Genomic DNA, 25,111 nt, shown 5'->3' on the forward strand with positions numbered 1-25,111 from the left:
AGTCCACAAGTCCATGCAGGTAGGCCCTGCAGATTTCTGGAACCAAATACACTCTTTAGGCAGACCTTCAATATTCAGATCTGGAGGAATTTAGCCAGTGCCTACACCCACTTCTGCAGGTTTTCTTAAGACATTTTTTCCTTCTTTTATCGTCTTCTCTCAGTGATATTCTGAAGTCTAAAGTAACAGAGCATTATTGCTTGAACAGATCAACAGTGCATTAGAAAACTAACCACACCAAGCAGACATTTATTCTGTAATGAAGGTTCACCATATTTTTTCCAATGAGCTTAGATTTATACAGACATGATTAAACTGAACACTTAGTTGAAAGAGTTTATTTATCTTGCTAGGAATATTTTATTCTCCCTGCACCCTCCTCCGCCTCCTTCCCGTTCAGTTCCCATGATAGCCTCACTCTTTCCTGAAAGTTACCTTATAGTTTTGCAGTGATTCATCAGGGTCAGGTTCTTCCTCTTTCCTAACTTCACAATCATTTGACCTTTCACTGACATCATGACAATGGTCTTATGGTGGTGACAGCTCAACTATAAAATGCATTGTTCCTAAAATGAGCCAAATCTGGTCCTTACAAGAGTAGACTGAACAAAGGACTCAAAGCGCTTGAGACAAAGTATTTTGAGGCTGCTTTTGCAAGCAGGTTAATATGAAGTCAGGTCACACCTATGCCTATTTTTCCCCCCAGCCATATAACCACACCTTCTTATACTAACAGTCTCACACCTGGTCTGAGTGTGGAAGTTGTGTGAATATGACCATAGGAGGAGATAATTTTTTGTGCTGGAAAAAAAAAAAAATCAAGGTAAAATTGCTACGTGCCACTGGTTCCAACTATTGCTGCTAAAAGCAAACAATTTTAGCTTACAAAAGGCTTTTATGGATCAGGGACAACTTTAGGTGTAACACCAGCACGTTTAACGTCAGCTTATCAGCCTGCTGTTCTGTTTCTGAACAAAGTTTGTGCCAGAAGACACACCCTGTCTGTTTACACAGGCACTACTCTCTGCAGTCAGTTTTCCAAGCCCTGTTTTTTTTTCTGGTCTCTTGGCCTCACATTATTTTCCTGAATTGTTAAGGTTTCTCCGTCACACGCTGCTTGCTGTTAGTTAGCAAAACCAGAAGAAAACACCTGTTCAAGGTCTCCTTAAAGCACAGTACCACTGTGCTTTTAATTATGTGAGCACAGGTCTGATAGTACAATTATGACAAATGTCCATGTGGATCGAGGGCATTGGGAATGATGTGTTGTGCAGATCATCAAAAATAAAAGGTGTCTCTAATTTTCTATTAGACTATATTAAGAAATCAAAGGAATCGAACTGTGGTACCGCATTGACTTCGCTGGGACAACATCCACAGCGCAGGTGTCACAAGGATGTCACAAGGATGAAAGACACTGTGCACCACAAGTTCCTGTTGGGCTTTCACTTTTCTGGTGCATTATCTTGCTGGCCTTGACAGTCTGCAGCGATAAGGACTGTGATAAAGCTGTCCGATAGGCAACCATTTAATGTATTAGTGTATTTGCTAAATTATTAATTCAATTAATAACCTGATTGTTCTGCATCCCACTAAACTCGTTGTCTTTATCTATCTGTTGCACTGTTAGGGCATTGGAGTGATGCCATTCCCACATGGTGGGCTCAATTATTTTAAGTGGAAATGTTCCAGAACAAAATAAATATCAGAACAAAACAGTTCTAAGCTCTGAGGAGTTTAAAGTGCACATCTGGTTCTTGATTCAAATACATTTTAAAAATCCCCTTGCATCACAAACACTAATGTTGTCTAACCCTAGCCCTGTGTTGGAGGAAAACTTACAGTTCCAGGTGGGGTATTGCTGCCCTGGTGCTGAGCAATGCTGAAGGTTAGGGAAGGCATTACTTGTGGCTCTTACCGAGTTCCCAGATACTCAACTCAGATACTACAACTACATGAAACTAGAGATAGGACAAAAGGTGGAAAAAAAAATCAAAAAACATTTTTTTTCACTTCTATTCTATACACTCAGCAAGCTGTCTGTATAATAGTAAAAAAATCCCTCCTGAAAATGAAAGGAAATAGGATTACTTTTTTTAAAATAAAACAGTATTTTGTCACTTTGAATTCTTCTATTGTATTCAGAAGTAGTAATAAAAAAAAAAAGCTTGAAACATTCAATTGAATTCTAAAAATGCATGCTGTGGGAATATAAATGTTGTTTTTGCGGAAGCAACAATACAGATGGACGGTTTTACCTCAGGGGTTTACAGGGCCACCTATTTATTTGGGCAAGTTCTAGAACAGATTTTGGAGCAATTCCAACCTCCTGAGGAGGTGTTACTGTTACAAATATGTGGATGATCTTTTATTGTCAGGACAGGAGAAAACAGTTGTGAAGGAAGCTACTAATAAGCTATCTAACTTTCTGGGAAAGTAGGGCTTGGGAGTATTGAAAAATAAATTACAATATGGAGAAAGAGAAGTCAGGTATTTAAGGCATCTAATGTTTGAAGGAAAACAGAATAAATGCAGAGAGGATTCAGGGAATTGTTGAAAATTAAGAAATTAAGAAAGAACTAAAAAGTTTTAAAAGAAAGATTTTTTTAAGGAATGAAGTCTGAAGGAAAATGGATACTCCCTGATGGGAGAGAAATGCTGAATAAAGTGATAATGAGGCAAATATTAACTGTTTTACATCAGAAGAGTCATTGGGAGGTGCAAGCAATGTGTGATGTTGTGCTAAGAAAGTATGTCTGTGTAGGAATATACACTTTAGGGAAGCACATATGTAGAGGATGTACCATATGTCAAAAGGTAAATAAAAAGGTCTTCTGTAACCCATCTAGAGGGGGACAAGAGCCAGGGATTTGACCTTTCCAAAGTATACAGGTAAACTTTACTGAGTTACTTGTTTGTCCTAATTGACCACGTGACTGGATGGGTGTAAAGCTTTACTGCAAGTGCTAAAGCAGGCCTTAGAGATTGAGTGGGATTTTCACAGCCCCTGGCACCCCTCCTCTTCTGGGAAGGTGGAGAGAATGAACCAGACATTAAAGAAGCAATTAACTAAATTAGTGTTAGAAACCCAACTTCCTTGGGTAAAATGCTTACTCCTACAGGTTCAAACAGCACCAAGAAAGGATATTGGAATTTCACCATATGAGATGCTGTTCAGATTGCCCTATCTGGGCAGAAGGGATGAGATACCACAATTCGAAACAAGAGAGTTTTCTTAAGAACTGTATTCTGGGGTTGTCCTCTTCTTTGTCATCTCTCAGGACCTGTGGGTTGTTGGCTCAAACTCCACCTTTGGAATTCCCCATTCACCACCATCACCCAGGAAACCGGGTCCTGATTTGGACCTGGAAAGAGTCAACTCCGGCCTGAATGGGAAGGACAATTACTAACCACTGAAATAGCCATAAAAACTGTGGAAAAAGTTTGGACTCACTATACTCGAGTGAAGGCATCTGTCGACGCTAGTATCTGGGAAGCTGTTCCTACGAAAGACTTGTTGGAAGTTGAAATTGAAGAGAAAAATCTCATAGTGGACTCTGAGAAGGAGAAGAGCTTAGAAGTGTAAAGTAACCTTTTATTTTCACAGGTAACTAACGACTGTAACTTGTGATTGAGAGAAAGAACAGACCTATAGCAAATTGCAGTGCTCCCAAGGAGGGGGGTTGTTATAGTAGTAGTGTACATCTTATTCTTTGTATTGATAATTATTTGGAAAACTAAGGTTTAAAAATAATGACAGGGAAAAATCGATTACTAATTTTGTTTTTAGTGATTCTAGGCCTCAGAGAAGGCCTTGGTCAATTGGCAACTTGGAAAAGGCATGACCAGAAAATAGCAAAAACGGGATACCCCATCAAAATATGGGTGACTGTGACAGAGGGTTATGTACCACAAGCCGTCATGTTTGATGTTTGTGAGGTGTTAGCTTGTGGAGATTTAAATGCCCAACGACAACTGAGCAGAGAGAACAAATAACTGGGAGAGACCCAACAGCCAGACTGAGAATAGCTGTATGGAAACGATCCTCTATTGCCATCAGAGAAAGGGAGAAACTGAAGGAGAAAACAGGAGAGAAAACAGGAGGCCCTCTGAAATGTGGCAGTTCAAACATTTGAGATTCAAACAGGGTATGGGGATGTGAATGCCTGGATAGAATGGGTCAAATATACCGTCCAGAGTCTCAACCGTAGCTGCTGCTATGCTTGTGCCTCGGGATGACCGATTGCCCAGATAGTGCCCTTCCCATGGGGGTGGACCAAGGATTCCCAGGGGATGCAATGTATGATTACATTGTACCAAAAAAAGACTGCCTGGGGAAATGAGGCCTGTAAGTCTCTCTTTGCTGTTCCTTGTGTGATAGCAATATCGCAGTTCCCCCTGCATTCTCTACGGCTATAGGTAACCATACAGCTTGCCTCTCACGGCAGGGTGTGAGTGCTACCTGGCATCTGGGAGAATTTGCCTTGTGCTACCAAGGACTTGACGGGAAACTGCTCAAGACTAGAGATCCCCAGGGCAGATCTCTGGTGGTACTGTGGAGGGAAGATCTTACGGTCCACCCTACCATCTAATTGGGAAGGCACTTGTGCACTTGTTCAATTAGCTATACCCTTCACCCTGGCATTTGAAAGAGAAACATCACAAATACCCAGAAGAAGTAAAAGAGGCTTAGGAATATCATTTGATGACAGAGTGTACATAGATTCTATTGGGGTACCTAGAGGAGTTCCAGATGACCATAAAGCCAGAAATCAAATTGCTGCAGGGCTTGAGTCACTGTTCTGGTGGGTAACAATCAATAAAAATGTGGATTGGATTAATTATATCTATTATAATCAGCAGAGATTCATCAATTATAGCAGGGATGCGATAAGAGAAATCACTGAACAACTAGATGCTGTCAGCAAAATGGCTTGGGAAAACAGGATAGCATTAGATATGATGCTTGCGGAGAAGGGTGGTGTATGCGTGATGCTGGGCAACCGTTGTTGTATTTTCATCCCTAACAATACTGCCCCAGATGGCACAGTAACAAGAGCATTGCAAGGGCTTACCACCCTTGCCAATGAATTGGCAGAAAATTCAGGAGCAGACACTTCCATCACAGGATGGTTGGAATCTTGGTTTGGTAAATGGAAAGGGATGGTAATGTCTATATTTACATCCTTGATCATAGTAGCAGGAGTTTTGACAGCCATTGGTTGTTGCATTATCCCCTGTGTAAGGGGACTTGTCCAGAGGTTAATTGAAACCACATTTCTGAAACAAATGACCATGGATCCACCACCCTACTCAGATAAAATGATGATATTAGAGGAAATGGAGAGGAAAGAAAGTGAAGAAGAGGAAGATATTTACCAAATTACACTTAAAAAAAAAATAAAAATAGTTTAAAAAGTTTTTGCAAAAATCAACGGTTTATAAAAAAAGGAAAAGGGGGGAATTGTGGGAATATAAATGTTTTTGCAGAGTTACATTGTTTAGAAGGAAGGAATGTGGTATTGAGATATGCTTGCAGTGATAAGAAAGCTCAACAAACAACCTTGTAAAATGCAGACAACCGGACTCCTTAGAGCAATTGGGAGAAAATCACGGTGTTAAGTCAGATAAGTGAAGGAATATTACCACTTTAAACAGTAAAAGTGTCAAAAGAAATTTGAAATTTAACAGGCCAGCAACTGAAGGCCGTGCATTGTCTGTGAAGCATCAGATAGATTGTGAACCTGGATTACTCACTCAGTGGGGAAACAGGGGAAAGTCCTGCCATCAAAAAGTATATAAACTGTGTTTTGGAACTAGTAGGTGCGCTCTCCTGCTTGTGGGGCGCCCGCTATTGCAATCGCGAATAAATTACTACTCCACTGAGATCCTCGCCTGAGCCTAAGTTATTGGCTACAGAGTGTTTCTCACAATGCAGCATATGAAGCATTTCTAGAAATGATCCTTAGTTTGATCCCAGCCTGCATTTCTTATTTCAGTCCTTTATAGCCCTTATATCAGGGGCATAATCATTAAAGATGGCTGCACAAAATGATTCCTGATGGCAAAATATAATTCTTCATTGGGCATAAAATGAGACATGGGTAGAAAGGTAACACATTTATTAGAATTATCAAAAAATTCCCCAAGATTCTGTGAGCAATTCATGAACAACTGGGAAAATACTTATGTAGCAACACTGAAACTTACCATATACACACCAACATTTTCTTTCTCACCTGAAACAAACAAACAAACAAAAGACAAAGAAAAGAAAACACAAAGGTATCCAGGTTCATTTCTAGCTAGAAAGGAGTATTTCTGTGTAGAGCAATGGCTACCAGTGGTACCTTGGGGTTTTTATTTTAATACAAAACAACTGTGCTGTAAGTAGAGCACTTACCTGATGTGGTCAGCATGGAGTAAAAAGGCCCTGCCAGTAATATCTGAGGGTGGAAACATGCATTGAGCTAACATGTCCTGTTGAAATGACTTGTGGGATTTTTTTTCCCCTCAATAACTGCCATTTACTGGAATAAAAGCACTATTAGTCGTGCTATAACTGACCAACAGAAAGTTAAGGATGGATCATTTGTGGTGAGGGCATCCATATTTTCCAGTCTCGTGTTCCCAAAATGCAGGCGGAAGGGAAGCCTCGACCTGGGGCCAGCTGGGTGGCAGCGACATTCTCGTGGGGCCACCCTGTGGCTCCCTGCACTTCTGTCCTCTGCTTTTACATAATGCCATTGTGCTTTCTTGCACACTAAGTCTAGCCTGTCAATGTTTACTAGCAAGCACAGTCAATAAGGTCCGACAGGTGAGCAGCAACCTTCCTCCCAGTTAGGATGTCATGTGAGAACTCAGGTGGTCTTGATGACGTCTTTTATTACATAGTTATTTGAGGATAACTCAAGTAAGAAGAAAATGGAAGAGAATGAGGGTGAGAAGTCTCTTTTACCATTTTTGCAAAGAGACTGGAATATAAGACTTAATTGTGAATTGAGATGAATTTTCAATGGCAACCCAGGAGATGCACAACAATGAAGTCACCTGCAGACCTCCTCTTTGCAGTGCCAAGAGTTTCCTCTTGAACGTCCATTCCAAAGGAATGTACACATTTTTGGGTACAGTCACTGGGCATGTGTCAGTCTGTCCAGCTGACCTTTATTTTGTAAGAGGTTAGTACTGTGCTTACAAATGCACCCTAACAAATACAGAAAAGAAAGCAGAAAATTGTATCTGTCTTGGCTTGTTTTGTTAGCTTCATTTAAGAAGAGTGAAGGAACAAAATAGTGGCAAATAAACAAGTCCATCTCACAGCAATTGCTAACAGAGGACCTCAACAATGATTTGGCATTAAGGAAGCTATTCTTAAGAGGAATCAGGTTTAGCAAAGTATCTTGGATTCCAGAAAAAATAACAAATCTCTTCTCACAGAATATGGGGTAACTTTTCCTAAGGATCTAAAGTCCTTACCCCCACCATGGAGATACTTTTAAGGAAGAGAAATATTAAAAACCTAGAGCTTAACCTCTAGGTTTAAACTTCTTTAACCTCTAGGTTTAAACCTAGACCATTTAAAAACCTAGAGCTGATATTTGAATTAAACTAGTATGTGTCATTCTAACAGAGAATATATCATTCTAATTGAAGGAAAGCAATACAAAGAAGAAGACTGTTAATAGGAAGAAGTTGCATTTTGGTTTTCCTAATGAGAGCTACCACTTAGCTCCATTAGAAAATGATTATTTTGCATCATTTCTAGGTTTGTCTAATTCTAAAATAAATAATTACAAAGATGTTTTTCAATATATGCATCACAGTAATTCAAAGAAAAGCACTTTCATATACCGCAAATTATTAGATAACCAAAGATCTCAGAGCCTGCAGAGATTCTGTGTTGCCATTCTTTCCATCAACAAAGCAGCTCCCTCCCAGGTTACTGGTGTCACCTGGGGTTGTGGCAGTACCAAGGGTTTCCATCTTTACAGCACATGGTGATAGACCATGATAATACGACACATGGACAAATTTCACTAATAGAAAACTTCCCCACACTTCTAGGGACCCCACCACAAAGCAGTTTCCTTTAGACACATCACTTTGTTTCTGCAGAAGGTGGGGAGTGCCTTGGGACTGCAGCTTCTCCCCTCTCCACCTGTGGAAGTTGTAGAGATGACCCAGGTACAGAATAGATTTTGGATTGACCAAAAGAACCCTCTTTAAGGTAGACTGGATTCTGCGTGTGCATCTACCAGATGTCACAAAATATGTCACCATGACTCATCTGTAAATTTGGGGCAATAAAGACAATCAAGCATCTTATGCCAAAGGTTTAATATCAGGCAACAAAGAAAAAATCCTCCATTTAAGTTTGGAAATCAATTAGAGGTTAAAAGCATGTTGATCTTTTAACCAGTGTCCCGGGTACACTTGTAGCTAAATATTCCAATAATGAACTGTTGCTGCCACCTACTGCACACAAGAATTATGTACTACCCAGATCCACAGCTAGCTATCAAATGGGAAAGTAGTCGCTTGGCTGAATTAAGTAAAATTTCTCTTTCATTAGAATAAACATGTTTCTTTCTAGATGTTCAGGACATGACTCTGCTTTAGACAGTATCTGTTCTCCTTTGGGGGAATACCAAATTTTTGGAGTGCCACTCATGGCATTGGGGAATTGTGAAATGGAGGTTTTGTAAAGAGTTCATGTAGCTTCCATCACATGAAATGCATTGGTGTTAATAAGAACGTTAGTAGAACATTCTTATTACTTAGAAAATGTTTGTAGTACGTTAACTTTTCTTTCGTAATATCACTTAGGATTTCATCTTTTGGCAGCATGAATTCCTGCTCTCCCATGGCAACTGTAGTTTAAGTGAAGGAACTTCCAGTTGAAAAACTGCTGGCATTGGCACTAGATTTATACCAGGATGCTGAAGTTAGGACCAAAGTCAAGCAGACTGCTGAGGAAGTTCTCCTAGCCAGCAAGAGCTGCCCCAGCCCCTCTGCTTTGTTTTATCCAGGGGCTTAGCCTGTTTCTGTATGTCTCAAAAGCTGTCCCTGGCTGTAAACAGGGACATTCATACATTCCTACACATGTTACCTTTTTCTTTTTCTTTTCTTTTTTTTTTTTAAAGAAAAAGAAAAATAATGTGTATTAACATACAAGACCAGCAGCAATGTCACTAAGAACAAGAAATACAGTACCATCATCTGGTTACAATATATAAAAATATATAAAAGTATGCATAATTCACCTACAGGGCATATGTGGATACTCATGGCCAAATTCAGACCTGCAGGTAAAGACAACCTTGTTTTGTATTGACTTCAGTGGGGACTGAACACATTTGTTTAAAGATGTCTTTGGCTGCTAAGGGTCATCAGAGGGCTGGAAACTGGAAGAAGAGTGGCTGATAACCCAGGACCAGCTGCTCTCACCAGGCCCTGAGTTCAGCTACACACACCACCAGTACAAGAACATGGTGTTACATGAGACCCAACACTGTTGCTACAGTACAGTTACTTCTGTCTAAGGTAGCAAGGTGATTTAAAGGGATAAATTAAAACAGTAATATTGCTCTTTTCCTCAGTCTGCATTAGATTAAGTCAGCAGCAAAAGGACTGAATTTACTAGAATTACACCAGTGTGTAACTAGTGAGAAGAGCAAATTGGCATGTCATCTGTACCTCTCTGCAAAACTATAAATTTCCACAGGAGGGAGCGTCTTGCCCACTAAACCCATAGGTAGAGAACACGTAAATGTACCGGGAGGGGAGATGGCAGTGCTTCCCTGGAGCTCACCACTGTGGATGGCTCTAGCCTGGTGTGCTGCTAGGAATTATAGTGAGAGCTGGTAACAAAACGGTTAACAAATAATGATGATTGTCAGAGCTTGTTAACCACAATTATTTTCAAGACATATGTGATTCTGTATAAATACCCAAGTCTGGTATATAATCTAAAACATACTGTTTAAATCTATAAGCGTTCCTGAGCTAATTTCTCTATGGGAATATTAGTTGCTGCTTCCTGGCTTCACTGTGTTTGAATTCATATCCATGAACGTTAAATTAAAATTAGTCTAAATATTTGTTGAGAATTAATCACCTGATAAATTTAGCTCTGTTTCATTTTTATGAATAATTCATCATCTCCTCTCCCTTCCGTTGGTGTGTTTGGTTATTTACAAGAACTGAATTACCAGTTCACGCTACAAAATCCTGCATTCCAGGGGATTTGTAAAATCTTCTCCTTGTGAACCTGACTGGTGATTATGACAGCATTTGGTTTTACCACCAGTATTTTATGGTGCTGTTCTGCTTCTTGAAGGACTCATTGTATTTTTTAAGAGAGACATAAGCAACCTTGCACAGCAAATACTTTGCAACAAAAATGTTACTGTGTATATTTTATGTGTATCATGGATGTTCCTAGACAGGATGCCTGTATTAGTAAAAGCCTGTTGGTGTGAATGATTAGGAACAATATTATGAGGTGTGACTGCAGGAATGAACAGCTATTTAAAACTTACCTGAAATAGAAAAAGCTGCTGTTGTATAGTCCTTTGCCAAAGGGAAAGAATAATTCTGTCCCTGGAAGGCATTTTGCTCTAGAGTGGCCTCAGGTAAGGCTGAATGAGAAGTTATCTACCACCAGATATTATAAAGAGGACAAAAAAAAAAATTTTGTTCATGGGAACAAGAATCTTTCAGACTTCAGAATCTGAAGGAATCCTTCTGATTCCTTCAGAATCAAATAGTTCAAATGTTAAGTGGTTCGTGCACCTCTAGCACATAGGGGATGACTCTCTCTCAAACCTTATTTCCTACCTTCAGTATAGGAAGTGAAAATCCAGATTTTCTGAATGAAATTTTTGTTCCCCACTCTAGTGTTGGAAGACTAATTTCTGGGTGCTGCTCATTAAATAAATCTTCGCCGTAAAATTAAATTACTAGCAAACATCATTTCTCTTTTTTTTTTTCAACTTACTTAAATAGATACCATCTTGAAGTTCACATTGGGTGATGTCTTTATATTTGTTGCTCTCAAACTCAGTTTGTTGCTATTAATTAAATTACAAATCAGAAAATTACTTCTAAAATTATGAAAAGCAAAAGCAAAACCCACACAACACACCTTGATGTGGTTAGTAACTGGTAGCATAACTCACAGAGCATCAAAGGGTTCTTTAAACACAGACTTTCATCAGTGATGCTGCAAGTCTTCGTCTAATCTTTCATGATTTCCCATGCAGAAACATCAAAAGGGAAAGAAAATAGCACTGTTCCAAAGCAACAGTGCTCTGTGGGAAAAGTATATGTTTAGCTACAATGCATACATGGCAAAATTATTATTTACATGAGAGATATTTTAATAAACAGCATCATTAGCTCCCTTTCTTTTCCTGTATGGAACAAGGATTTGTGCAGTTCAAAATAATGTCCAAAGCTCAAGGGATTTCTGGAAGAAAATGAAAAAGAATTAGAAAGTATCTAACATATAAGTCTTCAAAGCAAGAAGATCAATTTATGTTCATTTTTACTTACTGAAACACATTCTGCATATTTTATTGTTTCTGTCATCCTGTTATAATCCATCCAGAGAGTTTTCAAAGAACATTAAGTCCTACAAATAAACAAACTGTGATTGTAAGGAAGGTACAAAAATACAACAATTAATATGAAAAGTCATATTTGTAGGCTTTTATTACATAAAGTAACTAGGTCAGTCAATCAACTTATATTGTTTTGCCACTGAGCAACCAGAGTTTCAGAGGACAATCCAAAAATCTTAAGTACCACAAGTTACATTTCTAACCTAATAAAAACTAAATATCTGAGCTGTTGATGTTTTAAAGCAAAGACTTTCTAGTGAATAATTTACATACTTTTGTCCTTTTGTGTTTTCTGATGTATATATTGAAGGTGACTGATACCATTGCATGCTACTCTTAATATGTTAAAGTTGACAAAAGCAGCAAGCATTAAGAAAATAACAGTATTCTCTTTTTCATATGTAATTCTTTTCTTACAATTAATTTCACAAGAGATTTTTTTTTTATTTTTAGGAGAAATCATATGACCTGAATATTATACATGCAAAACACTCAACAGAGTTATTGAAGAGGCAGCTGCCTCCCTCCCCACCAAGGAGTCCCAGCTGGGGACCAGGTTTGAACAGTTAATTTTTAGATGGTTGATTTTCCCCTGGAACTTAAGAACTGGGCTCAGTGTTTTAAATTACCACCAGAGCTACCATAACCTTTGTTATGGATCATACAAACACAGCAGATAAGAAGCTTGGGGAAGTTTGCTACATTTGATATTTGATCCTGTCATGCAAGATATTGAACTACACATAGAATACTATTTTAAAAGTTTAGTGAACAAAATATTACAAAAATAGAAAAACTAAAAATGGGATGAAAAATAAAAAATAAAAAATAAAAGCTTTCCAGTGAACTGCTATCCTCCAGGCAGTGGTTTGACTTTTCACTGCATGTATGCCTTTGTATGATCACAGCTGACAGCAAGGGTCCCTTTGTTCCCGCAGGCTGTCCAGTTCCATGAAACTACCTCTTGATTTTTCATACTTACAATGAGAAAACATGCACCAATCATCACTGCCTTGATTTTCACATCAAGATCTACTGGGACCTGGATCCCAAAGTTGGCAGTGTTGGTAAAGACATTGTTTACAAATCCAGACCAGTACTTGGAAATTTTGCCAATGGTTGACATTTCATTGAGAACTTTTACCTGCACCAATGAAAGATAGGGAAAAAAAAAAAAAAAGTAACGAAATCTAATACGCACTTATTATATCCTAACAGAATTAATGACTGCCCCACTATGCAGAGTATGCCATAGTTGCCAGGCTGCTCTTGTCATTGAAATACTCTATTAGTGTCGGATTTACTTTTAGGAATGGCACTCAACAAAGGGTCTCTCTTACACATTTGGAGATATCAGCATCTTCAGAGCTGATGGAAAAGTGGATGAAAGTAATTGTGAAAATTTATACCAATTCTTCTTTTATAACAGATTTTTTTCCCCCATTTTGTGTTTCTGATGTGCTCCAAGTCACAGTAGTATCACTGCTGTGGACCACTGTCCCCCACAACCAACAGATATGTTCTTGATTGTGCAGCCATCTTCAAGTTTCTCAGACTATACTGAAATTTGGGACATTCCCTACTGAACTCTTCTGAAGAACACAGAAGTACTCTTATGAATCTTTAACTAAGAGAAAGAGCTTTGTTCACATCAGAAACCTCAGTCCATGGTTTCTTCAATCATCTCCCATTCTCCCTCTCATCTCATAAATCTCCCTCTAAATATTTCAACAGCTCTTCAGAATTACTTTTCTCCTGACAAATGATGTTAAATGGATGCAGAATTGTCACTCCTGTTCAGAAAACACCTGCAGGAATCTGCACGTAGAAGTCAGGAACTCCGATATACATCATTGTAATTATGTTCCCAAATTATTTTAGCGTATTTAATATTTTTAAGGGTAGAATAATAGGATTTTCAAGTGAGAAATTCATTCAAAGCAGTAACTAAAATTCTTACCACTCGTAAGTAACATACCTCAAACTCAACATCTTCAAAACAGCCACAGGTTGCATACGGGCCAATTATTTTTAGGACATCTTCTTTGCTTTCATTCTGTATAGTAAACTTAGGCAGAAAAGGGTCCCAGTTCTGTACAACATACCCAGCTATTGTACCTGGGGGGGACTGCACTTCTAGCTATCAAACAAAACAAAGCAATATCTTATAAACTGGTCTTATATTAGTGTATTTTTCCATAATACTGTATCATTTAGATAACTGCAAAATATTTTTTTACTGAACGTAATTATGTATAATTTTACTGAATCATGAACTGGATATCTAATGGCTGTCTAATGGTGTTTTTATATATATATATATATATATATATATATATATATATATATATGTTTTTATATACAGTGAACAATGCAAACCTCAAAAGCTGCACCAGAAGCTAACACCGATGTAAGATTTGAGAAAAGTAATACAATGTAATGCAAAAGTATTATAATCAGCGAGTATCCTACAGGCTTTTTCATGAAGTAATTGTGCTACCCAAGGACCTTTTTTTCTAAAATCCTGATGCAGCACCAATAAAATAGGTAGGTGAGTCATGCTATAAAACACTTTAATAAAATAAGAAAGATGCATGAGAAGAAGACAAAAATGGAATGAAAAAATCTGATTCTGTATTTTTCGCTCAAAGAAGCCTTTTTTGTTTGTTTGTTTGTTTGTTTGTTTTTCTACAATAATTGCTTCTAAATTAAGGCCTGTTTGTAAGAATGGTCTTTAAAAGAAGTAAGAACATAGCCCAGTAGCCAGTATAAGGTTTTTATTCTCCTCTCACTTGTAATATTGCCTGGACACATGCAGAAGTGAGAACAGAAGCTGCTCTCCGCACAGCCCGGGGCTGGGATGGGGCTGGGAATTCCTTCCTGCCATCCTCACTGAGGTTGCACAAAGCTTAATTAATGCTGAGCACATGCAGTGAGATGCTCGGACAAAAGGCAATTAGGCAGCACTCACCTCTTGCAGGAAGCAGGGGAACCAGCAGCTGCTGCATCTCAAGGGTCTATTCACTGTAATCACTTCTTGGCCTGAGTTATCAGCAATCCTTATGGTGAAAGACCTTATAGGCGAACACAAGTTACGATCAAAGCAACCGTTTTCTTCCACTGCAAAGTAAACTCTTTGTCCCAAATGGTTTTTTATCTCATATTTGCTGCAGGTTTCTGTGCCAAGTATGGCTAATAAAGCAAAACAAGTCAGGTGTTACTGTACCGTAATGTTAGAATTAGAGGTAGCCTCTGCCAAGACTCACCAAATTCAGCTTTGCATACAAGTTTACAGCTTCAGTCTTCTCTGCCTTATATATTCTAAAATCTATGAACAGAGACTGTATAAAAAATGTTTTGAAATTACACAAAGTACAATGATAATGATATAATAATGTCAGCTCTGTATTTTGAAAGAACATTTACTTCAAAGACTTTGGTTTGCTGTACACTGAAGTATAGATCACAAAACAGAATTCATGTCCTGAGTTTTGGTTTTGGCTTCTTCTTTTTAACCTGTGAAGAATAATGATATGAGGCCATCCCACTTCAGTGACAACTTGCACAGTGACAACTTGGGAGATACCCAAGAATCAGGCCACAAACATTTCAAGATGGAGAAATGCATTTAAAAAATTGTTTACTTGCAGAACTTGAAACTTTGAAATTTTGAGGAACTATGTAAATAAAATTATGCTTCATTTTTTTTTTCCTGACCTTTCTTTATCTATTTACTTGTCATATGCTAATTGCTGTTAAGGACAACAACCATCCTTCCAATCCATGGAAAAAATTCATCTTTAATAACTTTGAGAGAGGGGTTTTAGGGCTGAGGCAGAGGCTCTTTGTGATCCTTCTTTCCTCATTTCACCGTACTACCACCACAGTAGAGACCTGACGCAAGGTCAGCAGAAGACTTTGCAATGACTTCAGCAAGATGGGGAGAAGACTTGAAAACCTTCTGGAGATACCTGTGTACCAGCACCATTAGAGCATGATAAGTATTGCACGATACCTTCAAGGAGCTCCACCTGCTGATGAATAATTATCCGGTCCAGCTGTTTAAAAAAAACAAAAAACAAAAAACAAAGTAGTGAGTGCTGGGAGAGCCTACACTTCACTGTCTGAAACTGTCCTCATCTGTGAAATGATTACAAATGCAGGAGAAAAACTCTTTGCCATGACACACAGCTTTTCTGTGCTTATTGTACCTCTGCCATACTCTGGCTTAGAAAACAATCACCAGTCTTACAAAACCTTAATTTCAGTCTACCTTGATTTCAGCCCACCTTCCAGTTTTATGTGACTTTTTGTGCATGTTTTACCTGACATGTTAGGCATTGCTAGTTCCTTCTACTCAAAACCCTGGTAGGTATCAGACAGCTGACACAGGGTTTTGCCATTACTCACAGCTGAAGTCAAAAAGCATGTGATGGACTTCTGAGACCAGCATGTCGCAGTTCTCTGGCATTTGTATATTTTACAATTGACAAATCTTACCTGGTACACATTCCAACTGTTGCAGCCATTTATCAATTCCAGTCATCTCCTGCAGCTAGTGCAGGCAGCAAAGAAAAACTTGTAAGAGAGAAACTTCTGTATCCCTTTCGTTAATCTCTGGAATGCACATGCCAGAAATAATAAAAAATATTTGGACTTAAAAATCTTCTCCCAATAATATTCGCTGTTTGTCATTTAGATTTCATGAGATATGAGAAACCTTAGAGCTCATGGGAAGTTAATACAGAGCTCTGCTGATGAAAAATGAATAAACAGGTTAAAGATGGCAGAGCTATTTTAATATTTTAGTATTGATTTTAATATGTATTCCTTTCCTCCAGATAGATTTTCAAAGGGAAAAGAAGAATAATGAGCCTGTATTGTTAAAAGCTTTGAGTGATTTTGCTCTGTGTATTAGTTTGTTGTGTCCCAGGCAGAGGCAATATTTAGACAACACAGCAGTACCACTTGTTAGGCTTGTTTGTTTTGCCTTGTTTCTGCAAGGCAGCCGTTCTGATGCATCTTTTATTAGGACACTTGTGGATTAAGAGAATTCTGCACTTCATTTGAAAGCATCCAAAGCCCTTTGGTTTACATGGGTCTCGGTCCTCTTGAGCTCAGATGTGTTTAAATTCCTTATACACAGCTAATTGTCAGAATTTAGTTTTGTCAGTATTAAATTTACATCTGATCAGTCTAACAAAATCTAAACAAGGAAACTTCTTACAAAATTGGTTAAGCCTGGATAGTGGCACAACACAACATTGATCTTCTTGGAAAATTTATCTTAGGTCTCTTCCATCTATTCCTGCTCTGGGCAAAGGAACGACCTTTGGGTTGGACACTGCACAATTCCAAGAACTATGGCTGTGATCTGGAAGTCAATCATGGTTTTGGGGTAACCTGTTTTGTAGAAAAGTGTTTAGGGTGCCACTTTAATGGTAATTACAGAAAGCATGGTATCAGTGTACCAGGGCAGAAGCACTACTTTGTCAGTCTCTGAAGAGCTTTGAACAGCCAAGTGCATTGCTCCACAGCATGGCTGGCTTCAGGTGTGTATTTCCAGAGGGAAATACTTCTTTCCGGCTTTAACAGGACAGATATTTTCTTTTCCTCTCACCCATCACTACATGCTTGGCTCCTGAGTTCCTGTTTTGTATAAGAATGTGGGGATCTCACAGCAAGTATGAGCATCATCCTGCACCAAAACATTCTGCAACGCATGGAAACACTAGGTGTGGCATAAATCAGAGGAGGGGATGTTTGAATCTCTAAATAGATCTAAATACAAGGGAGCAGAAGACTGGATTACTTAAAAAAAAAAAAAAAAAAAAAAAAAAAAAAAAAAAGGTAATCTAGAAAAGTAGAATCCATAGAATGAGGGAGAAGGGAGAGTTCTCCTTTCACAGCTTCCCTGGCCAGCAGGGGCGACAGTGAGGGCCAGGCTGACTGCATCCTCTCACAAATGCAGCATCACAGGCAGTGACACAGCAGACATGGACCCACAAGTCATCCTTGGACCTCCCTTATTCCAGCAGATTGGATTCAAAGCTTGAATCAGTAACAAAAATCCTGGTGAGCAGAAATCTTCAGTGCAACACAAAGAGGTGCAATCGCTATGTTTTTTTGTTACTGTCCCCTAGCCCTTACTCCAGGGGATGCTGTCAGACCACATTAACAGCCAGACCTGACCTTGGAGAAGCTGAACCTCGGTGAAGATTGCTTAACACTCTACAGCCACTCTCCAGCAAGCAGGTGTATTTTTTTTTTCTTACACAATGAAAATCCTTAACAGAAAACTTGCAGTGGGTTGCTCAGGGGCAAGCAAGGTTGTGTCAGGAAGCCAGGCTGGCTCAGCATTGCACACCCTCTTTACTCTCTTCAGACAGCAGAGCAAATTGAGAATAATTAGGAAGGGCTGCAGCACAGGCACATGGTTATTGGCTTGAGAACAAGCATGAATGAAGTCTTGAGTTCTAGTTATAGTTCTGACAGCTCCTTGCTCTTTTGTCTTTGTGTCAGATGTAAAGCTTCTATAAAATGGAGAAATAGAATTTGCTTGCCCACATTGTATGGCTAAAGCTGAGGTGTAATTCATGTTCATGCAGAAGACTGAATATGTAACCTGGCAAGTATTTACTATCATAATCACTTTTTGACTAAAAAATGTAGCTCGACAGTCTGTGAACAAACACTTCTGTAATTGACAACACATCATTTTGTGCACAGGCACCATGAAATGAAAATCATAACGCCACTTCGAAGATGATTTCTGAAGGATCTCCTGGTTTCATTAGCTATCTACGTGGCTTAGGTTTCAAATATAAAATGCATTCAGTTTCTGTTTCTAAATCAAGCTACAGACAAGCATATTTGAAATAGAGCCCTGAAGTGAAACAAACATTTCTCAGCACTACCTAAACACAAATACAACAGAAGTGTGTGTATCACCATCATCTGACTACACTGTGGGCCTGATTCTTCCCTCTGACATACCAGCTGGGATGCATGAAGCGTTACTCAATGTATGTAAGAGTGACAGGATCCAGCCATTTGTGAAATGCAAACTGGAGACAGTGTCAAAGCAGTAGCCAGGGGTGGACTTCCAAAAAAAAATCAGGAATAGGTGAAACTTTTGGAGCTCACCTGATGAAGCTATGGAGCTGCAGACCACCACTGATCTGAGCTCCAGGGGCTGTGTGGTTTCACAGAGCAAGGTGAACAGGTGCACACTTAGCACCAGGACTAAGATGTTTTTACCATTCCCTTTCCCTTTCCCTCCCCTGCCTGTGACCTTAGCTTCCATTTCCATGCAATTTTCTGTCTTTGGCACTAGCCCTTTCCTGCCCCACAGCCCAAACCAGCTCAGGCTTTCACTCACCAAGTCATCCCCTTGGGATATGGCTTTCCCAGGACCCTCCCTCTAACCTTGAGGACACTGTCCCAGTGGGCACAAGGAATTTGCTCAGAAGACCTGCATGTTCCCAAAAGGATGGAATGTGACAGTTCCTTCAGCACACTGCTTGTTTTCATCAACCAGACTAGTTTTGAGGTCAGACGGAGGTTGGCAGTGGTTTCCCTGGAAGTGAGCTCTTAAGGAGCTGGAAGGAATCTGGGCAGGACAATGAGAGGGATAAAAGTTATGATCACGAAAAAGCAAGTCCTAGAGAGAAGAAAATTGTGTTTGGGGGGCAAGGAGAACTGTACAACAAATGGTTTTCCATAAAAATGAATGGCAGCAATGAAGGAAGAGCTTATTAGTCCTATGTTCCTTATTTCATAGTAATATCAGACAACCAAAAAGCTTCCCCTTCTCCAACTCCCTCTTCACAAGGAAAAAAAAAAAAAAAAAAAAAAAAAAAAACACTCCCCCACCCCCCAAATTTATCAGTCTATGATGAAAACAGAACAGTTTTAGCATTTGAAAATATCCAGGACCTGATTCAGATACTCCAGACCAGGTGGCAAGTTATGAGCATGTGATGTTTGCTTCCAGAGGCTTGTGGGTTCAACAGGCTTATCTTGTTCAGGAAGGCCAGAAGAACCAGGGAGGTAATCCTTAAAGACTGTGGTTGTTTGTTGTTGAGATTCTGCAGGAGGAGAAAATAATAAAAAAAAATCAGAAATGAGCAGTGTCAAACAGCAGCTAGCTGCTCAGATCCAAACTGGGACATTAGTGTCACATTCTGCCTGGAATTACATCAGCATTTTAGTTCAGATGAAGAGCAAGGGTCTGAAGCTAATCTCCTGATGCTCCCTCACTTCCAGCACTCCAGTTCACCCTACAAAACTGTCTTGGAGCATGCAAACTGAGACCCCTTCAGATAAAACTAAACTCAGAGATGCTGGGACAAGGCTGGAGCTGAGCCATGCTCACACATGGGGTGGCCGTGGGCTCCTGAGCATGGGCTGCTTGGCACTGCTGCCTCTGTGCTGATGTCCACCCAGCTACCTGTCAGGGCTGGCTTCCCTTCCAGCATCTTAAGGGCATGCATGTTTTCTCTTTAATTAGAGATAAAATTTCCAGGGATCTCAGATTCTCCATGCTACATGTTACCGCTGTGGTATGAACAGTCTACAGCTTCTTCCAGTGCATTATTCATTAATCTTAACAGGAGATCAGATACCGGTAAGCTGCATTTTCTCGTCTGCTGTTGCAAACCCTTCCTTTAGGACACAATGCTGTTTACCCTGACCAGTGCTGCTGGAGGTAATGTAAGCATTTACTGTTACTGGCACCTCCATGCATGCATCTGCTCATATACACAGGCATCTTCTCTCTCCATGCAGCAAGATCCTTTGCCATTTGATTCTGCACTCCCATTGGTTTCACTATCAGCATCTTTCCACAGCCTTCAGTAACACTAGCTCTGCTGGAACAAGCAAGAGCCAGCTGAAGCTCTCAGCACGTACATTGAAAGTCCTCATATTAAACTGAGCCTCTGTGCCTCAGCAAGAAAGCAGTCTTCAGACTGATCATTTTTATCTCCTGCATAACAATATTTGGGCACAATGAAGCCTGAAGTCCAGAAGGAATTTGGGCTCTAGGTCTGAAGATCTATTTTGCAGGTGTGGGTTTAAATGAGATCCTTTAGCTTTATTTGAACCCAGTGTGGCTGATTCATCGTTTAATCATATTTTGATCTTAATTTGCCTTTGCAGCCACTGCTTTCCTTCAAAGTCTGAGGCCACAGGAAGAAGCAACCCTTTTGAATTTGTAGCTGGCTTTTAAAAATGTATAACTGGGTGATAAATATTTTATATGCTCTTCTGCATCATTTTACCTCACAGGGTTCTGTTACTGCCATAACTCTTGTTGTTACATGAAATGCTGTGAAGTGGCCGAGTGCTTGTGTTATTCTTGGATAATAAAGAGAAAAAAGACAACAAATTGCAGTTCTACCTGTCAAATTTTAAGCTATGCAAAAATTGAGCAGTAAATATGTTGATGACAACCTAAGCTACTCTGAGGCTTTGTCTATTTTTTATTTATTTATTGTGGTTCTTTCCTATTTCATTTACGATATGGGAGAAATTAAAAGTTACCATATGATACAGTGAACATTCCGTACAATCATAATGTAGGGAGCTACTGGCTCCTATAGAAGCATATTATCAACTTCCTTCATTACGAGCACTATTTTACACAACATGAATATATTGTTACTTCTGTTAATTGCTATACATTAAAAAACACATAACCAGAACTCTTTTATATGGCTTAAAATAAGCAAAATGTATACTCCTCAGGGAAAAACATATATTCCAATAGTACAACAATGCCCTTAAATCTGTTTGCTGCTGTATAAATTCAAGCACTGAAAATGCTGAATGTCTTAAGTATGTTGTAGGGGGGGAATGAGGGTGGTAAACATTTGGCAAACACACAGACATTGCTGGATCTCCCTGGGCCAGCATCTGCCTCCATACGTCACACCAGGGTGACCTCTGTGGGGTTGCATTCACATTAAGAAAAAACAGATTTGTATCTTTCTGCTTAGTTTTAGTATTTGTCAGAATAGAAAAAATGAATTTTGATGGCTTGTTAGATCAGCATACTACTATATATCTGATCATATAGTGTTTATCTGTAGCCCTGAATACCCAATGGGCTGCAGCTCAAAGACAATACATGACAAAAATGAACCCAGATAGAAGTAATCTGGTTAAATTCAGTTCTCCTTCAGATATTTATTTTTCCTATATTACTCTGGGCAGTTTTGAAAGTGAAAAGCATTTGCAGATTTTGTATTTTCAAAGTGGAATAGGAAAGAATAGTGCAAAAATCTGTTTTAATCTTGGATCAATACATGTCTTTCCATACAGCCTATACTGACAGGTTTAAAAACAAACACATGAACACACCATTTTCTGACTGAATGCAGATACTAACATTTTGTAACATATATTATTCAAATAACATTCCAGTATAGATTTTAGTCTCCTTAGGAGCCTCTTGAATGCTGACAAATTAAAGGAAGCCAAAACAACCATACTTTGGCTGCTGTGATTTTAGCCTGAAACTCTCATTTCATCAGACTGCTGATTGCTGGAAACAAGACTGTAGTTTTCTGTAAACATGATCTAAAAATACAGACTATAGATGCACTTACCTTGAGAGGCCATGAAGCTTCCTGAGTTACTTCTTCAAAGTAAGCCAGGTTAAAAGGAAAGACTTTTCTTGTTGCAGCAAAGAAAAAAAGAGCACAGCATGCACAAAACTTCAGAAGGTGTCTGTCTACTTCGTATCAGCTTACAAAGAACTGGAGGAAATGTATTGCCTTTCTCATGTTTCAGAACACTGCATTTCATGTCGATGGACAACAGGGGGAGATGATGCTAACAAACAAGAAAAACATTATTCATTTCAAGTTATTTGCATCAATGGAAAGAGGAAGTGTTTTGTGCATACAGAGACAAAACTTCAATGTACCCACTGGGTAACTGAATGCTTTAGACCTGAAATTCCACTTTATAATGTATGTATACATTCCATGACTATATAAATTCTGTTTTTATAATTCAATATTTATGTTTCTGTTTCTGCTGGTATCCTCTGCTGTTATCCAGCAAGGACAAAGGAGCTAATTACCTGCATTTCCCTACTGATGGCCCTCAGTCAACAAACCTGGTACTCAGAGCCGGGGGAGCTCCCTGGGCTTTCTCTCTGTGCTCCACATCAGTGTCCCCTGCAAGGGACATCACTGAGCCCCAGGAAACGACCCTGTGCCAGCCCCTCCACAGCCCCTTGACATGTGGGGCTCCGTTGCTGATCCCTGTGAGGTGTTCAAACTGTATAGATGAATTAAAGCTCGCTGTCTGTACTCTCCTCTGGATGAGCACAGCCCAGTCCAAAAAGTATCACACGTAATTACCAGCATTGCACTGAGCGGAAGGGAGGAGGATGGAAAGTAACCTTGACTTACCAGCTCATATTTCTACTTCAAGTGCCCAAGTCGTCATGGAGATCACGCACCTGTGAGCCACAGACAGATATGATGCATGGCTGCAAAAATGGCAGAGCCTGAGCAGAGGGTGCAGAGGAGTAGGGTGAGGTGCTGGGGACCATTTTCTATCCTGTTACTGCAGGTCCTATCGGTTTGAAATGTTCTGTAGGGGCACATCCGAGCAGATTTAAGTCTAGAGGGTACAGCTGAGGAAGATATGGACAAGGAAGAATCTATGAAGGAAGAATACAGAAAAACCTTCCTAATAATAATAATAATAATAATAATAATAATAATAATAATAATAAAACACTGAACCTATTTTTTATTGACTGTATTAGTAAATTCAAATCCCACAGGTCTCCCAGTGGAACATGTGAAAATCTGGCTGTGCAAAACCTCCCCGCATTTTGTCATTGCACATTTGGGAAGTCACTGGGCAGTGCAGCCCTACCCAGCTGGTCCTGGCTGGGCTCACCCCCGGAAACACGGCGTGAAGGGAGAAGGCAGCCCACTGACAAAGGAATTTGGCTACTGAAAAATGCCTCACTAAAGAAATCCCTCCAGACTGGGAAGAAATTTGACATCACTGGAAAGAAAGATTAGGAATGACTAAAAGTTTTTGCTTCCTTTCTCCTTGTCAAAGATATGCTTCTTCTGAGCGAGGATCTAACCTGGGGAGCAGACACAAAGCTTAAACAAGATTTCTGAAGAAGAAAAGGAGAGGGAAAGCTCTGGGAAAATATCGTAAACATAACTTTGAAAACGATGGATAGAAAATTTCAAAAAGCAACTCAGATACAGTACTAACCCAGCTTTGAAAATGAAAAAAGACTTGCTTCACCTCCCAGAAAACCAAAAAAAAAAACACAAACCACCACCACCACCACCACCACCAACAAAAAAGCTTCTGTCAACACATAAAGTAAGTGTGGTGCAGTAAGAAAAACGTGCCTAAAACAGGCAAAACACACACTTAGAGATAGATGCTGAAGGAATAGGTTTCAAACATTTGCAGAGCATTTTGTGAGAACTCCAAACAGCTCTCTGGCTAGTCCTTGCCATCCACAACCCGTTCTTGTAAGGGCCTGGGGCAGCCCAGCCCAGGGAGCCCTCTACTTTGCCCACCGCAGCCAGTTGCAGCCAGATCCCGGTGCCAGGCAGCAGGCAGGAGGGCAACAGGGTGGCTGGGCTGCCCCAGCACGGGCACAAGGAGGAGCTGCAGAGGTTCCTTCCAGAGCATGAGCTCCCTCTAGAAGTTAGAGCTGCCATGGTGCCACGGGCAGGTCCACGTGCAGGCAAGGACCAGGCTTCATTGTTCTGCTGCTCATGAAATAAACATTTCCCTGAAGCAGTTCTGCCCCAAAGAACTAATTTCCTGGCATTATTTACAAAATTGCAGTAAACAGGTAATAGAAAGATACAAAGTGTGGCTTGAAGTGCGTTTTATGTTTTTCCATTTCTTGTACAAATTTCCATATCTTTCACAATGTCCCCTCTTACCACATTATTATTATTATTATTATTTTATTTTTTTTCTGAAACAATCATTTTAGTAGATTACATCAAGATATTTCTGCAGGAATTGAAAACAAGTTTTGCACTGAGATAGGTCTTTACAATTAAAATTATGTATTTAACAGTTTATTCAATCTCAATTTATCTTTTTATTAAGTACTCACATATTGGTCAAAAACTGCTCCAGCTGTGATTTAAGGCAGCCTCACTAAGGACTGGAGCAACAGAAGACTTAATCATATTTATCCACAAACGCAAGCATCCTTTGGTGCTATTTAAAAATACATAGAGAAAAACTACAAACAAGGGAGGAACATTTAAAGAATTAAATATAGCTATTAGTTATAATTAATAGTTATATATAATATAACTATATATATAGTTATAATATAATATATATAATATAAAATATTGTAGTACAATTATATATTATATATAATACAATATATATATAATATAATAGCCAACTAGGAAAGGTGCCCTCCTAGACCTGTTGCTAGAAAACAGAGAGGGTCTGGTGGG

General features: G+C 39.3%; 2 protein-coding genes across 2 annotated transcripts in view; both read right to left on the minus strand.

The window, feature by feature from the left end:
• Window positions 1–6,590, minus strand: part of LOC113845139 (phospholipid scramblase 2-like) — a 38,809-nt gene extending 32,219 nt beyond the window's left edge. Inside the window, 1 exon segment of the mRNA XM_027468269.3 lies at window positions 6,404–6,590. Within this exon segment, the coding sequence (XP_027324070.1) occupies window positions 6,404–6,477 (74 nt within the window). The 5' untranslated portion in view covers window positions 6,478–6,590.
• A 4,425-nt stretch (window positions 6,591–11,015) lies between these two features.
• PLSCR5 (phospholipid scramblase family member 5) lies at window positions 11,016–22,436 on the minus strand. The gene is made up of 8 exons (XM_021274709.4): window positions 22,238–22,436; window positions 19,563–19,714; window positions 15,640–15,682; window positions 14,596–14,816; window positions 13,603–13,764; window positions 12,607–12,768; window positions 11,557–11,635; window positions 11,016–11,470 (listed from the first exon to the last, which is right to left on the minus strand). The coding sequence occupies exons 1-7, from the start codon at window positions 22,248–22,250 to the stop codon at window positions 11,597–11,599; spliced, it is 792 nt and encodes a 263-aa protein (XP_021130384.1). The 5' UTR covers window positions 22,251–22,436; the 3' UTR covers window positions 11,016–11,470; window positions 11,557–11,596.
• Between the last annotated feature and the right edge of the window lie 2,675 nt (window positions 22,437–25,111).

This window comes from Anas platyrhynchos, chromosome 9 (assembly GCF_047663525.1).
Source record: "Anas platyrhynchos isolate ZD024472 breed Pekin duck chromosome 9, IASCAAS_PekinDuck_T2T, whole genome shotgun sequence".
NCBI lineage: Eukaryota > Metazoa > Chordata > Aves > Anseriformes > Anatidae > Anas > Anas platyrhynchos.

What these genes read in the sequence shown, in the direction of transcription:
- PLSCR5 (XM_021274709.4), bottom strand. An exon ending in GTCTGGAGTATCTGAATCAG is followed by an intron (nt 15,683 to 19,562) that starts GTCCTGGATATT and finishes TTTTTTAAACAG; the next exon opens with CTGGACCGGATAATTATTCA. An exon ending in TTGAAGATGTTGAGTTTGAG is followed by an intron (nt 12,769 to 13,602) that starts GTATGTTACTTA and finishes TCATTGGTGCAG; the next exon opens with GTAAAAGTTCTCAATGAAAT.